Source organism: Boleophthalmus pectinirostris, unplaced genomic scaffold, assembly GCF_026225935.1.
Source record: "Boleophthalmus pectinirostris isolate CB_2022bp ecotype Guang Dong unplaced genomic scaffold, ASM2622593v1 HiC_scaffold_15, whole genome shotgun sequence".
NCBI classification, from domain to species: domain Eukaryota; kingdom Metazoa; phylum Chordata; class Actinopteri; order Gobiiformes; family Gobiidae; genus Boleophthalmus; species Boleophthalmus pectinirostris.
Genome location: NW_026571070.1, coordinates 20,746,073 through 20,762,461, shown reverse-complemented (window position 1 = coordinate 20,762,461; position 16,389 = coordinate 20,746,073). Strand labels below are relative to the sequence as shown.

The following is a 16,389-nucleotide window of genomic DNA, read 5'->3' as shown; positions in this document are numbered from 1 at the left end:
CAAGACAGCAGATTCCAAGTACAATCACAGCCCGGGCCACCCATCAGCAGCACCATTTTGTAAGAACTCACCTCTGAGATAAGCCCTTCAAACATTCTAGTCACAAGGGCATAGCTAGAAGTCTTTGCTAAGGTTGTCTCCTCCATGTTCAGCCTTCCTTACAAACTCTATGCCAGACTGTAACCCTGTGAACCACTCTCATTCACATTCAGGTCAGGAGGTACATGAGTGATGGGAGTAAAGGAGGAGACAGACACATCAATGACAGGTGAAGATGTGATCCATAAATCGATGTACGCAGATAAACTTTACCACAATGAGTGCTAGTGAGACAAGTCTAATACTAAGTAATTTATGTCTAAGCACAGAGGGACAAAACCATGATTAGAGCTATATTCACAAGATAAAATTAATTAAATAACTGTCAAATTACCATCAAGTTTATAACTTCGATCACTCCACTAGAAAAGCAGGGAAAAACTATGTGTTCTCAGTGGATAGATTTCTTGGTTATGGATATGTTTTGGAAATGCTGATTTTTCTGAATATTAAATGCTGCTATTACTACTGTGCACAGGTTTTAGGTGCATCTAATTTCTTGTCATTTCTGCAGTGCTGTAATCCAAAGTCATTGTTGCAACTCAGAAAATCCCAAACAGTGTAACCTTGTGATCTATTTTTCATGCACGCTGCTTTATTCTAAGCAGGGGCTCCCTCAGCTCACTTCACTAAATTAAATATTTAGAAAAAGTCAAATGAGAGAGGAGGGGATGCTCTTTTCTTAGTTGTTCCTCAGCTGCAGTTCAGACGATGCAGCGGAACGGCAGTCAACCAAAGTGTGGGAGAACACTCTGTCTGCATCAATGATACATGGAATAACAATGAAGACATGACTGCAAAACATGCAAAACACATGTGCATTGTGCTGCTTCTTAAAGGGCCACTATGTAACTTTTTCTCCTATCATCTTGTCTCCATAGTTGCATTCCCATCACCTTGTGTCTAGATTTGTGTAAACCCGTAATTTGCATAAAAGTCAGAGGTGGATGTTGATTTATCCACATAACAGTTAAAGAGCATTTTGGAAGGTGGAAACACATTTCATGTTATTGCTTTATCTGAAATGTTCCACAGTATGACATGAAAAAAAAAGAGACAAAGAAGCAACATGTCACAAGGTAGAAAGGTCTGATTCTGCCATGTGGTTGTGTGTTCACCATTGTGGGTTAGTCCTAAAAATAATAATCCTGCTACCAGAGTCAATACAAGTCCAACAAACTAGAATCACCTACTTTGAGAACTATAACAGAACTATAAAACAAAGAATGTATCTTTTTGAATGTCAAATTGTCGTACATTTACTCTCCAAGTGCTTATGATGGTAAAATACTGTCCACTCTGTCTAAAGAGATGTAGTGCACCACCTACTCAATGTTACGCCACAGCACTTTTTATTACTGAGGTGTTTCCTATGGGATTCCCATCGCCTATACTTCTTATGCAATTTTGGGCATGGGGTCACCAATCCTCCCCCTACCGTCACATGACCATTTCTGCTGATTATGATGCTCGCTTAAGACTTCGAGTTCCAAAGCTGACAGTGAAAATCCCACAAATCTGCTGCTGAAGTGGATAAGAATGTATTTGATTGGGGCAAGGGGGGCATACACGAAAGGCAAAGAAATCCAAAAAGGCAAAGTCATAAAAAATAAAGTGTAAGTTGGTGATGGAAGCATTGCCCGGGCCAGTGATGCACGCAAGGTCAGTCAGCAGCTTGTTCATCTGTTCGAACATGTGACTGGGGCCCCTAATCCATCACTGTCGACTTCACAAAGGTTTAAAGTCAGTATGGGGAATATGGAGTGCCGCAAAGATGTGAAGGTTATTTTTTCAGGCAAACTCAAGAGTTGTATTGTGAAAAAAAACATTAAAAATACTGAAATGAGTGGGCTTACCTGTCTTCATCACTGAAGGGGGTGATTTTTATGAATGAAGGCACTGCACAAAGCTATTTCTCTTCAGTGTCAGTCAATGCTTGGCAATGGGAGGCGGGGGACGTTATGTGGCATTATTTATAAGACAGTTGGAAATCCTTCTTCACTTTCTCCTCAGGTTCACGCCTCACCATGACAGGCAAATGAAAGGCCCACTGCTCTCTTTAGTCACCGGATGCCAGTCAAAGTAATGTGTTCATTTTTCATGTCATTCAGTTTTTGGCATTCAATTTTGGATTTTGTTTTGCACCTAACTATTGGACAGAACATTATTAATCATTGCGAGTTAACTGTAGAGACATTTAAAAGTGCAAGCTCCCAGAGAGGCCAATGAAAGGCACATTATGTTGAAGTCTGGATGAAATAATTCAACCCTAATTAATTCTCCTCAACATTATCCCAAGTGAAAGCCAGTCAAAAGTAATGCCAAAGCTATTTCAATATTTCAAACATGTGGCGTTCACTCTCAAAACGATTTACCCTTCAATTTCTTTCTTAACATTGCCCAGCTATTCTTGAGTCGAATTAGTCATCACAGGTGACTGGGTTCAGGCATTTCAGAATAAAAGCTCTCAGGCCGAGCAAATAACCCTGGAAATATATGACAGGCACAGCATTCTACAAAGTACCAATTGTCTTTCAATATTTCAAACATGTGGCATTCCCTCTTAGAATGTTCAGAACTATTTTACAGTATTATTTCTTACCTAACAATTTCCCGGCTATTCTTGACTCAAATGAATCATTGTAAGTGGGGCTCATACTTTTCAGAAAGCTGCCAGTCTGTGCAATGAAAGCCTATTGTGCAGTTAAATATTGAGGAAGTCTGCAGAGTTGTAGTCTGCAGCCAGTTTAGCAAGAACCTTGTTTCTTCATTATAAATACGTTTTGCCATGACACACAGTTGAGGATGAAGTATCAAGAACAACAAGCTCTTAAGTGCTTTTTTAGTGTTTGAATGGGTTAAGCTCCAGCATTTTAGCGTGTGACAGCTGATGTCGTGGCAATGAATGAGAATCTTTGTCAATGTACACGGACATTATAAAGCTCCCTTAGTCAATGGGGAGCGTGGCATTTAGGACAAGATGGGAGCACCTGCAGCTTTTCAGCATCTCCCATTGACTGAAATTGGACAGCAATATGGTGCGGAGGCAATGCCAAGAATCTGTGAAAGCACCACCACTAAGCAGGCAGTCACTAGTGTAAATTCACTGTAGAAATGTGCTCTCTGCAGCTGATAACACTTGTGTCAGAGGGCTGGTTGGAAATGATTTTGTGAGCTAGATAACATGCTATGGTTTGTGAGGGTACTCCATAAATTAGGTTTCGATATAGTGTTTCTTATAGCTAAGAATGTGAAGAGAATGTTTATGGTTATGCATTTCCCAGGAGTACAGCAGAGGCCTGGGATAGGGCAGTGCATTTTGATTTGTCCTACTTTGGTTTAATCGTACCTTACAATGCTCTTATCCATGGTTTAGTCTCATTTTAGACCATATTTACCCCTGATATAGGCCTGATAGAGTCTGGATTTAGTCTGGTAAAGGCTTGGTCATACTTGTTAAGTGAAATTTCATGTGAAGTGGTACTTGGTGTTAAAAGGTGGAGATCGAGTGGGTAGGGGTATGGTGCGTCATTATTGTACAATACATGGCCCGCAGTTCTTATTTTCTGATATAGACAGCCCTTCTGGTCTAACTGTGACTTTCAGTGCATGACCACCCTAACATATTTCCAGTCCTTAGTGTGGATTTCACTCTGGCTGTGGTTGGATATGGTTGATTTGAGGTTTTCCTGTTCCAATTCTTTTATTCTGCTTGTTTGTACATTCTATATTTTCTTTCTTTTTTTACAAGCCTTTCTTACTGCATGCAATTTGCATGGCCTTGAAAAGTAACAGTAAAAAAATGGTAAATGACATAAAGTTATAAGGCTATAAACTTTGTACATCTTATCTTATCATTCAGAGTTCATTGTTTCACACAAGCTGTTACTGTGAGATAAATTGTTGTTTCAGTCTCAGTCATCTTCAAATATGTGATAAGGCATTATACTGTTTGTTCTGTAATAGTGTATTTCTGTGACAACAAAGGCCAGATTGGATTGTGCTGTATCACTGTGGATAAAGCCTGAACCAATTACATGATTAGCTAAGATTATGTGATGTTTACCAAGCATATATTGTGTTTTTGCATTGTTCATTGTTGTTTTCAGGTAAGGGAAGAATTGCCTGGATGCAGAAAAGGAGCCTCCCACACAGCGTGACAGTAGCACAGGGCTTGGGTTGTCACTGGTGGGCTACAATTCTCTGCAGTGTCTACAAACAGGCACAGATGTTCAAATAGCGGCGCACGCTCAGAGGAAAACAAAGCAACGCCGTCCCAGCCTTCAACACACACTTAGCCCCTGCTCCACATGACAACCCCCCGAGCTTCTGTAGACCTCACCACCCCCACTGCAGGTGCACCACGACTCACAGCGCTCAGCCCCTCTGGTCTATACTGGCACATAGGCCCCTCAAAATGTAAAACACAAAGTACTAGGAACAAAGGGCTGGAGGGAAATTAGCATTATGGAAGTAAACAACAACAACAACAACATATTGAGAGGATGGAGTCTTTAGGGGGAAATAATTATCTTCCACAAAAACCTTATATCTCACAAAAGTGAAGAATCTACTAAACGGATAAAGTGTAGACTAGTTAGTTTTATGGAACTAACAGTGATACAGGATACACAAAATGTAAGCCTAATGTAAAACCATAATTAATCTTGACGCAGCATTTCTTGTCATGTTGAAGACTAGTGTTTCAGCATACACTGGTCAGCTGGCGTTGAACAGTGTGATGTTTTAGCACCAGCAGCATGCATTTGGACTCTGCTGCGTGTGTGTTAACATGTGTGTGTATGTGCTAGCATGTGTGCGTGGTAGCAAGTGTGTGTTTGTGCTAGCACGTGCGTGTACGTGTTAGCACGTGTGCGTTAGCGGACCCACTGGCGGAGGTCAGATTCATTCCTCTTTGGGAGCAGGCTACTGTCCCTCCAGGAAGCTCCACGCAGACGGGTTTGCTGCGAGCCGCCAGCACAGCAAGACAACAGCTGAAGGTCAGGAGGGGGGCATGTGCCAGTTTTAAGTAAATGTATGTTAACAGGAAACGGTGTATTATCATGCAACAATAGAAAAAGCCTTAAGCTCTTTTCAGTTGTACTCTTTGCTTTATATGGTACTGAGATAAAGGTCAGTAAAAATCAAAACTCAGCTGTGGTCAAAAACTTACTGTGGCATTTTACAGCCTGGCATTTTGCTATACTGTGATGTAATTAAATTACATAATGGTCTTTTGAGGAGGGTGAAAACTAAAGCAAAAGTCTCCTCATAGTACAGATGAAAGACAAGAGAAGGAAATGTTGCAAATACAAGGTAAAACAAATATCTAGTTATCGTTCATCCATAGCCTCAAAAACAGAACTGACTATCTGGCCAATCAGGTGGCCTGATTTCTGAGACACACAATCTGCCCAGTAACAGGAGGCGGGTCTTGAGGACTCAGCTATTGTTTACAAAACATCACTTAATAATATCTATTAATGAACAATAAATACATGATTAAACCCAGAAAAGTAAGTAAAAAATACTATGCATGAACAAGAAACCTTCTTCAGTTTGCAAACAGTATGAAGATTGGTTTTATGCAAATGCCATTAACACTGTTCCCAAGAGGCTCTTCCTCCCCGGTCTCAATCTTGGAAGTGCAGAGGTCATGGAGAACAATAAGCAGCCAAACACTAGGAGTGCATGGACACTTTTTAGTCATGTCTAGAATCCCTCAAAACCTCTTGAGAATATTTCATCATGAAGAGTGACTTGGAGGGCTGTGTGGGTGAAACACCAACCATCACTGGAACATTTGTTGAATAATATGAGCGTACTGTACCTGACTATGATATGCCTGTGTAGGAATCCAGTGACAGAACATACAGTACCATAATGCAGGCCTGTCCTGCGTAAGGCCTGATACATGTCTGATATTTATTGATAAATTCTCATTTCCTGGATAAGACTCACAATGGGACGACATGTTTGTCTTCAACACTGATTAGTGAAATCGAAGAAGACATAAAGAGACAGTGGGGAGCTGAGAGCAACAAAAACATAATAAAATACCTCTGTTTTAAAATGGTAGTAAACAGTCACTTCAAACTATCTTTTTTAAGGATTTTAGAGCATTTTCATCTGCATAACTTTCCTACTAATATAATACCTGCTGACCAAATCAAGTACTGTAATTGGTCACAGTATAGTTACTATCATCTGATTGCTTACAATTGTCTACGGCTGTCTCTTGCTCAACACTAGTTATATATGATCCGCAATGTTAAGCACTGAATAGATGAGAAGACAATCCCTCATCATGGCCAATAAACCTGCCTCACTTCTATTTTAGACCAGGGCGACGACAAGCAGGGATCAAGGTGGGTTAGTGGACCAAAGTGCTCCAACGAACAAAGGAAGAATGTCATTACTTCCCACTCGCTCAACATAGTTAAGAAACAAAGTGTTCCTGCTATCACACAAGGCTCTTGTGGCATTTCCCCAGGAACCTTCCCACATTGTCAAAACAAGCAAAGCCACAATACTGACAAATAGCCACTAGTCATTGGCAAACAAGGTTAAGCAGTGACTCCTGCTGCATGCTTGTTACAGTTAGTGCCACAGCCTTTGGAGAGAAAATTGACTCCCACGCTTTCTACTTTCAGACTTTATACATCTCTCCTACTGAATGATTCAAGAGCCCAGTGGAGGGACAGCGGCAGCATATAGCCAAGTGAATTCATAACACTGTAAAACACAATTATGCAAGACAAATTAACTGTGAAAAAGGGCCGCCCCAAATCACTTAACTATAGTTAGTATTACCAAATCATATGGAAAATTGCAACAAGGATGCAGAAAGTTGAGAAAACAATTATGGAGACTTTGTCTGCTTCACTGCACTTCCTTTTACTACAAATTAATAATAAAAAGCATAGACAAATGAATGTTGGTTTAGAAGTTGATCAAAACAATGGTTCCATTTCCAGTTCCAAATGGAACTAAGGCTGCCACTTTCCAGACCAGAGTAGTGCTGTCATTATATTAACTTAATCATTCTCATACAAAATAATAGGCACAAAATAATAGTACTTTCTTTAATATATTTAATATAATAGTTCTGATATAGTCTGCAGCCATTCTAAAACCACTGAGAAAATGTTCAATATATGAGTATTAATATGTGTTCTAATTAGTTTCTAGTTTTGATACTGGATTTGGTATGAATTATTATCTGGGTAGCAGTACTTTTGACAAGCTTAGATTTCACCTGAGAAAATTCACCCCAGCACAATAGTCCGAAACAACAAACTCAGATTTTCTTAAGGGCCAAACACGATAGAAATGTAAATGCATCACATCAATTTATCCAAACCTGCTATTGGTTAACATCCATTTTTTGGTTTTAAAGTGTAGTCAGATTGGAGGAAGCGGAAGAGACTATAATATGATTCTATAAGTGTGCCAGTGTGTGAAGGAGCAAACGCGTACTGTCCTGAAATGTGATCCATCAGGCTGAGGGGGCAGAAAACAGCGGACATCTCTGGGGAGCCATGTGTGTGCGATCTGCATTTGCTTTGGCTGCAGCTGAGCAAAACAGGACACACTGTTTAATGAAAGAGACTACCGGTGACAAACAATACTAAGATCATGGAGAGGTACCCACAGCTTTGAAGACTGCTAGTGCTTATATATATTTTATTTATAGTTTTGTGCCTTGAAAAATCAATGGGTTAGTTTAGATGTTTGAGACAGATTGCCAATATTGTAAGTTTGCCAAATAAAACAGCAGAAAAAAAGGGAATTTTTGGCCAGATGATAAGAGTTTTTACTCCAGAAAAAGCAAGCTGGATTTTATGTACAGTACATCCCAGAGCAACATTATACTGTACAGTGCATGCCTTGGCAGAGGTAGCATATGCTAATGGTTAGGGATGCACTGATTCAGCTTTTTCAGTTCCCATACCAATTCCAGTACTAGAGCTTTAAGTATCTACTTATACCCAATATCAATTGATACCAGTGTAGAGACTGAATACAGCACGTATTTCCTTAAAACAAAAATAAAATAAGAATAAAACAATCAAAATGAGTTATGTAGCTGTTTTGTATCCCTCAAGTGACTACAAAACAGCTTTGTATAAATAAAAGTCAAACATTTTCTGGGCCAATTAAATGAATAAATAAATGTATACGTCCAACTAGGATACTGACTGAACCGATATTTCAAAGCCAATACCTGATCCAGCAAATTTTTCAGTATCAGTGCCGATATCCAATACCAGTATAGGATCAGTGCATCCCTACTAGTGCTTTGAGTTTTTTTTTTTTTTTTTTTTTTTTTGTGGATTGTATTTTATTTTTGTTCCCTTGTTGTCATTTTTTCAACCTGATTTTGCTTAGTACAGTATGTCATGTCACTAGTACTTTTTTTGCCCTTTCACTAGCGGGACACTGAGCAACTGTTCTTTCTAAATTCGTCCAAGGGAGAGCGCCTATATGACTATGCAGACACCACCCGCTCCCACCTACTCAGTAAATAAACAGTCTCCTCTACAGGGCCTCTGAGTCAAAACTGAAGCAATGTTGTGCCAGGAGTCAGAACATTTTACATTTTATTCACAAGCGTCTAATGAAAGATTAATAATGCAAGAGGCGATAAGTTACTACAGTAAAGACCAGTAAATGCAGAGGGAGAGAAAAAGAGAAGGGGGAGAGAGAGTGTGTCAGCCAGGACGAATCAATTAACCTTATCCTCATGTGAAAGAGGCAGAGCATGTTAAGAGGCAGTACAGCGTGGGCGATTAAATGGAACAGGAAAGTTAGGCTAGAAGCTTTTTGCAGACGCCATGTCTTATACAATTTGTGTAGTAAGGGCTCATAAAACAGCCTTTTCAAGCTTACGAGCACACACATGCATGATCTGTCCATTGACAAAAGCAGATTTACCATGCTGCTTATTATGAAAAATAAAAAAATGGATCTGATTTTTTTGGAGTGGTTCATGTCAAAGAGTTGTTCACATAATGGCTCTTGTTATATTTAATTATATGAAAAAAAGGCAACATGAGAAATTTAACTACAGACTAATCACGAAGAGAAATGACCATGGCTAAGATTTGTTTAAAATGGTTCAAACTCAGACTGAAAGTGTGTTTACTTTTTGAGATGATGAAATTTTAATTAAAACTGTTAAGATGTCAAATATGTTTGTTTTTTTTGTGTGCACAAAACTATCACTGTGTTGCCTGCTCTGCTTCTGTGGTGATTCTTGTGTTGGTTCAGCGTTAATCAGGATAAAAATCCATAAAAATTGGAAAGAAAAAAATTAGATCCGGATCCAACCATTCATATTTTGATGATTATATTACAAGCTGACTCATTCACAAACGTCACATCATTAGTAAATTTAATGTTCACACTGAAGAAATTACTTAACTAAGAAAACTCAGAAATCAATGTTCATCAATGCAATTATCACATTCTTCACAATCGTATGTAATATATATACTCACATTTTTATAGTTTTTCCATATAATTTCTTTCTTTTTTATGTTACCTAATTTTTTTCTTTTTTTTTTCAGGGCTATTTGTGACATTTCGTCAAATAATAATTTTATTCTAACTAGTTCAAATTTATTTAGTATCAGATTTATTTCATGAACAGTTGGCAAATGCAATCAACTATTAACATACTGACAACTAAAATAGGCAAAAGAGTGAATATGACAATACAATAGATTCGTAAATAACAGCTGTTATTGTACACTTGTTAATCAAAAGCCAATCTATACATGGTATACATCTCCACATTCATATCTGTCTGTGGGCTGGATCACACACTGCACTTGATTTTCACAAAATCACAAACCTTAACAGCTAACAACCAGCCACAGTCGTGCAAAGTGGAGAGCAGTTCACCATAGTAACATTCAGAATGCTGTGTTGTAAATCTGTCACAGCAGTGGAGAGGCCAGGGACTTGAGGAAGACGTTGAAGTCGGTACAGAATGAGACTATTCGCAGGCTTTTTGTACTTTCTTTACAGCCAATTTCCTGTACAATTATTTCAGAGGGGCAGAGCCTGCACTGTCACTTTAGTATAGTAGCATGGGGGCCAGCGTAGGGAACAAGGGGCTCAAAAAGGGAATGCGTACATACAAAGATAACATCCAAAACCAAAACACTACACACTGCAACACACACATACAACCTGGCTCCAAGGGCACCCAAAGTACCCCCGAGCGCAGACTCCCTTTTGGGCCACTGCAAATTGAGATTTATTAATGGGATGGGGAGTACAAAGTCACCCCTATGTAAAAAAGGGGGAAGCCTCGGTAATATATGTGGCCTATATTTGAATCATTCCAAATTGGATGTGCTTGGATGATTTCATGAGAGAGAAAGGTATTTTTCCATAGAAATTATTTCATTTAAAGGTGCATTATGTAACTTTCCTGGTGGAGGGTCTGCCACCTGCTCGTCTCCATAGAAGTGTTGCTTTTCTTAGAATGTTCCACAGTACGGCATTGAACGTATTTATCTCCACAGAGATAAGCAGGCTACAGGCCAGGTCAGATTACAGGTCTAGTCTGTGGAGAGGTGGGCTGTTCACAATAAGTATGCTTGTTTATTAATCAGTATTTTTTTAGCAAATAAAGATGTGTAATGGTATAAATGCAAAGCAGATCATTCTACACTCTCAACAAAGCACTCACATCCTCAGCGAGACATGCAAGTAGCAGACTCCCCTAACAGAAAAGTTACACAAAACACCTTTAAACACCATTAGGTTTCTGCCTGTGGCTAAAACGTGCACCTAACAGCAATCGTCAAGTGAAATGTCAAGTAGATCGAGTCAAAACACCAGTATAATCAACCTGCAGCTGTGGCACGAGGGTTATTTTAAGAAGAATTTCAAATGCAATTTGAACAAGTTTGACTGGAAAAGTGCTAATGCTGCATGTAAGAGCATGTCTGTTTTGTCACATGGAGGAACACATTGTCCCTAAAGGGAAAAAACAAGTAAGGTCGAACTGCCATGTTCTTCAAGCTGCAATCACTGTTCTTGAGAGCTATTTGTACCCTAGACCCTGTTGACTTATGACTTAGACTCCTATTTTTTGTATTGGGCGTGAAATAAGTCTTGTTATTCTGTCTCTTTCCACAGCTCCACACTATGCAGCAACGGTTCCCTGTGATGCAGTAAACGGATCAATACAGGGTCTTGAGGGCAGTCGAGCAGCCAGGGAGAGCATTCAATATCAAACAGGCTCCATAGCCTTCGCAGCGTGCAGGTGACTGGAGCCTGTCAGCACCGGGATAATAATGTGCCAATTTAAAATGTCCAAGCAACGTGACATAACGCTCTACCATACGATGACCCTGAGTAAAAAAAAAATTAGCTCAGTGTAAAATGTAAATAAACACCAGGTAGAATGCCATTTCAGGTTAAATGCATCAAAATTCATGAGCACAAAATATTTCATACAGGTGTTTCTCAAACTGCCATACGGTTCCTAGCAAAGATCTGGTGTAGGGTTGTAGTTTAGATCAGGTAGAGTCCTGTTTAAGATCTAGATTTAATATGTAGCTACATGGAGAACTAAATATTTTTTAAGGAGCCATTTGTCTTTCGTTTTCTGCTTTGCTGGTACATCACAATTACTTTGAGCTGTTTTGCAAAATAGCAGTATATTTTTTTCAAGTCATTTCAATTTGTGACACATTTTGATTTAAATTTTAGATGTGCCCCAATTTTCTGAAACGGCATTGTAAATATTTGATGTATTGATGATGCAGCATTAATAATGAACATACTGTAATGTTGCAGCGGACCAAATACAGGTCAGTGGGACAGCACTGACTTCATGAGGGACTGGAGCAGATTAAGGGGTGCCCCATGCCCCAGTAACCCTCACATCAAAGTCCAAGGACCATTCCTACAATTACAGTCACCTCCCTGAGTTATGGTGGCACTGGCGGGGTATGCACAGTCTGTCAAGCCAATAACCATAAACGACACTGAAGATGCAGCATGTGATAAATGAGAAAATAACTGTATTAAAATGTGTGGGGTTGATTATCTGTACACCGTCTTACCGTTGTCTATATGAAGCTGTTGATTCGAGCTGGCGGACATTGGAGGTACTTCTACAACACACTCTTATGCAGTAGTACTAGAACATTAATCATCTCCAACCTAGTTCTGCTTCATCTATGCTGCCCGCTCTCAGGTGACTCTGGTCCTGGTTTGACATTGCAGTCCCTGTATTTACCTCAGCACGGTGCATAGGTTGTGTGCCATGGAGATTATATCAGAAGGGTCAGAACTCAATTGGATGATTGTGTTTTTCATCTCTCAAGGTTTTTAGAGGCGTACTGCTTACATGTACTCAGGCACACATGTCTCCTCCACTGGTCACATGCAGCTGTGGACAATTCAGTGATAGTGTACATAGAATATAGATGACACTATTATCCATAATCTCATATTATAAAAAACATCAGCCTGCTTAGAAGGGATCTCTGCAGTCATCAGAAAAACATAACATAATCTAGCTCGAGCCAGTCCTAATCCTCATGAAACTAAAAAGCAGATCCTGGTTTTACATAACACCATATGTGTGATACAAACATATAACATACAAGAGAGTGGGGAAAGAATTCATTTTGAGATGATTGGGAGTTATTATAGCTTTAGCCCAAAAAACTGTGCATCTGAATTTGTTTTGTCGCCACCTTACTGCTTTTGTGCTCTAACCTAATTCAAAGCATTTTGTAAATGTCAGTCACAGCCAAGGCAATAAAATGGATTACACAGTGTAAGTGAATTCCTCTCTGGCTCCGTGCCTCGTGCTATTATTTAGATTGTCTTACCCAGGTAGAGGGATGCGTTCTCCTTCTTCACGTTGTCGTCCAGGTACGTGGGCCCCAGTGTGTAGATGGGCGTTGACCCCATGCCCACCAGAATCTGGGCACAGATGAACAGGGCCACATACAGGTTGTGCTCGTTGCCCTCCTGGTCACGAGGACAGGAGGACACATCCAGTGCGTCTCTGCCACTGCTGTTGCCAGTCAGACACAGGCCCTCGTGGCCTGCAGAGGAGTTCATCTCCTGGATCTGGTACGGAGGGGAGATAAAGTGCGGCAAGGAGAACAGTGCTGCCCCTATGGCAATGAAAACACCGCCCACAGCTAACCAGCGTGGACGTTGCCCTCGGCCCCCGAAGTAGGAGATGAAGACCACCACCAGCAGACTGCCGATGTCGAAGCAGCTGACCAGCAGGCCAGACTCGGAGCTGCGCAGGCTGTAGCGCTTCTCGATGGTGGTGATGACACTGCTGAGGTAGCCCGATACCATGAGCGACTGGATGAAAGTCAGGTAGCACATGCAGAACAGAAAGCAGCGCGAGTCTCGAAGAATGACCCGCACATACTTCCTGGCTGGGATTCGGATAAGGTTGGTGAGGGAGAAGCCCAGTTTTTTTCCTCCCGAACCCCTGTGTCCCTCCACTGGCAAAGAACTGCTAAGGCCCACCATGCTGGAGGCGGATGGGGAGAAGTCTGTCTGAGAGGAGGGAGTCTCTGCCTGGCTAGAGTCTGGTGTTTTGATCTGGAGCTGGCTGCTCTGGTCCACATGAGTCACCACCAGTCGTGGCTCCTCTGCCTTTTTGTCCTGGTCACACGGTCCATTTAGAATGGGCAGACTTTTGGACTTGAAGCTGTTGTCAGGGTCCACATACTGGTCCTGGAGCTCTCTGATCTCCAAAGACTCAGACAGGTCACTTCCAGTGTCGTCGTGGTCCATGGTGCTGATGGTGATGGCTCTTCCTCTGTGCGGACAACTGAGAGCCGCGTGAGGACACAGTGCAGGCACAGGGGCAGAAACTGTGCCCTGCCAATCAAACCGGGGCGCACTCCTCCCCTTTGGTTATGTGCATCTTCTGGTCATGTCTGACTACAGCTGATCTCACAGCACATCAGCTCAACACAGCCTCCACTAAACAACGACGACACTGGTATCTCAACTCTGAAGTCCAAAGCATCACTAGAATATTGTCTCAGGGGCAAATTAGTTTCTCCAACTTATTTATGAAGACAACATTTTTCAATAATTTTACTGGTTCAACATGTTACAACATGTAATGTTATGTTATGGCTCTTTGTTAGAAAGCAGCCTGGAGGTGTTTTGATTCCTTTGTCCCATAGCTTTGCAGCATTCTATAAGGAAAACATACAAAAACATTTGAAACATTAGGTTAATAAAGGCTTATAACATGCCTTTTTAGCTGTAGATACGTTTTGAATAAATTAAAACAAATGACATGTCTATTAACTACTATTACATTGTTACTATGTTGATGTGACCATAACAGCCCAAACAAAATGAAACATAAAACATTAGTCCTAAATATATAATAACTAAATATCGAGTCCATTTAATTACACGAGTGTCAGTGTGTCCCTGAGGCGACAGGCAAATATCACACAGCTTTTTGTCAAAATTATAAACCTGGAGAACAAAAGAGCACGCCGTTCACAAACGTTTATGACTTTGACAAAAACAGTAACAACGCGTGAAAATGAAACAACCGAGTGCAAACGCTTTGTGAAATGGCGACAGGCTTATAATAAGTCAAAGTTTTAAGTAATAAAAATAACGGAGATCAGAGTCCTTACCCAGGACTGAGGGAGGTAGCCTGTTGTTGTCTTCGCCGCGGCCACTCACTGAATGAACTCGTTTGATGCGGCGGCTCTGCTGCTGCTACTGATGCGTTCAAGGACGGTGCGAAAACAGACGAATCCAATCATTTCGAGTTTACCCATAACCGTTTAACACAACCTGAAATGATAGAAATAAGATTAAGTTAGCTCAGTAGGCTATATAAGGGTGACCCCCAACACTGAAAACGAAAGAATAGCATGTGTATGTGGAATGTGAAATGTGGAGAGTAAATTAAACACAAATATTTTAGCCACATTGAACGCTTACTCTGATTTACATTATGAGAGGTATAGCTTAATATATTCCTTTTGCTTGTGCTTATGTTTGTAGCAATATTCTATAGGCTATCTGACAATATATTTTGCTAAAACAGCACGACACTTACGACGTTTCCGTTCGTTTAAGGCTTGAAAATAAACAAAAAATAATAATAATAATAATAACAACAATAAAATCCTATAAACAAAAACGCCTCAAATCGTGGGGGTGCGTTGTTTTTCACACTGGCGTACCGGGATTTGTAGTTCTCTTGACAAGACTCTCTTGAGTTTGATTGTGTTAAAAAAAACAAAAACAAAAAAAAAAACAAAAAAAAAAAAAAAAACAAGTTCGTGTATAGGCCACTTGTCTCGTTAACATTAAAGTAAACACAATGCTTATCGTTAATATTTTGGACTTCGTAGTGTGCCTCTAGCCCATATGGCAATGTTTTTAGTTGCTCTGCTGCTCCATGCAACAGGCCTACGTCATGGGGACAGCTGGGACCTTGCTGACCCAGCAGTGATTGACTGGTCTCAACAGACAATGGAGCCTCAGGTCAGGCAGGCGGGAGACTGGTGAAGCCACTTGTAGATCTAGGACATGAGGTAAACTTGAGAATTTAGGGCCACAAATGTGCACTGCGTTTGTATTATCTTACTATTATTATCCCTTTATTGATATCGATCATTTATTAACTTAGCCCATCTCAGTATAACATTCTCCTGGCTAATATGCAGGATTTGAACATAAAGCCTGCATTGCAGAATTAGGTCCGTACATATGGATGGGATTAATTAGAATCCACTCAAGTTGGTCAGATTTGAATCGTGAGTTTTTAGGCTAATTAACAATAATATTATATCTGTATAACCTATGCTGCCCGTGTATCTATAATGCTAATAACAACATAATGCATGTCCATTAAAAATCTAAGAAAACTTGATTTTCTATTGAGGTTATTGAGCACATTAAATTACAGTGCAAAACTATATAAATCTGTGGTCAGTTCAATGCATTGCAAAAGTTTGTTTAGAAAAAAAATATCCATGTAATCATCAAATAGTGGAATCTAAAGGCAGCATTCATAACTGTATGCTATACATACCTTTTGCCAGCCTTAACTCATAAGTCCACAGCTAACCATATTAATCTTTGATATGTTTCAATAGAAAATATGGCTTAGGCAGAGAAACCTCAAAACCCCATTGTCATTGTAATACAATATGTAAAGTATACGGCCTTCTGTGACTGGAGTTATTTTTCCCTGCAGACTACATCCTATTGAGTAGAGATTGAATAAACTATCTGGGGCTC

At 40.2% G+C, this 16,389-nt stretch overlaps 1 protein-coding gene across 1 annotated transcript in view; it reads right to left on the bottom strand.

Annotated features, from left to right (window-relative positions):
* The window catches only part of LOC110160953 (solute carrier organic anion transporter family member 5A1), a 38,594-nt gene extending 23,783 nt beyond the window's left edge, over positions 1–14,811 (bottom strand). The window contains exons 1-2 of the mRNA XM_020925637.2: positions 14,769–14,811; positions 12,966–14,309 (exon numbers count right to left, since the gene is read on the bottom strand). Coding sequence (XP_020781296.1) covers positions 12,966–13,896 — 931 coding nt within the window. The 5' untranslated portion in view covers positions 13,897–14,309; positions 14,769–14,811. The remainder of the gene's footprint in view (positions 1–12,965; positions 14,310–14,768) is intronic.
* Positions 14,812–16,389: the final 1,578 nt, after the last annotated feature.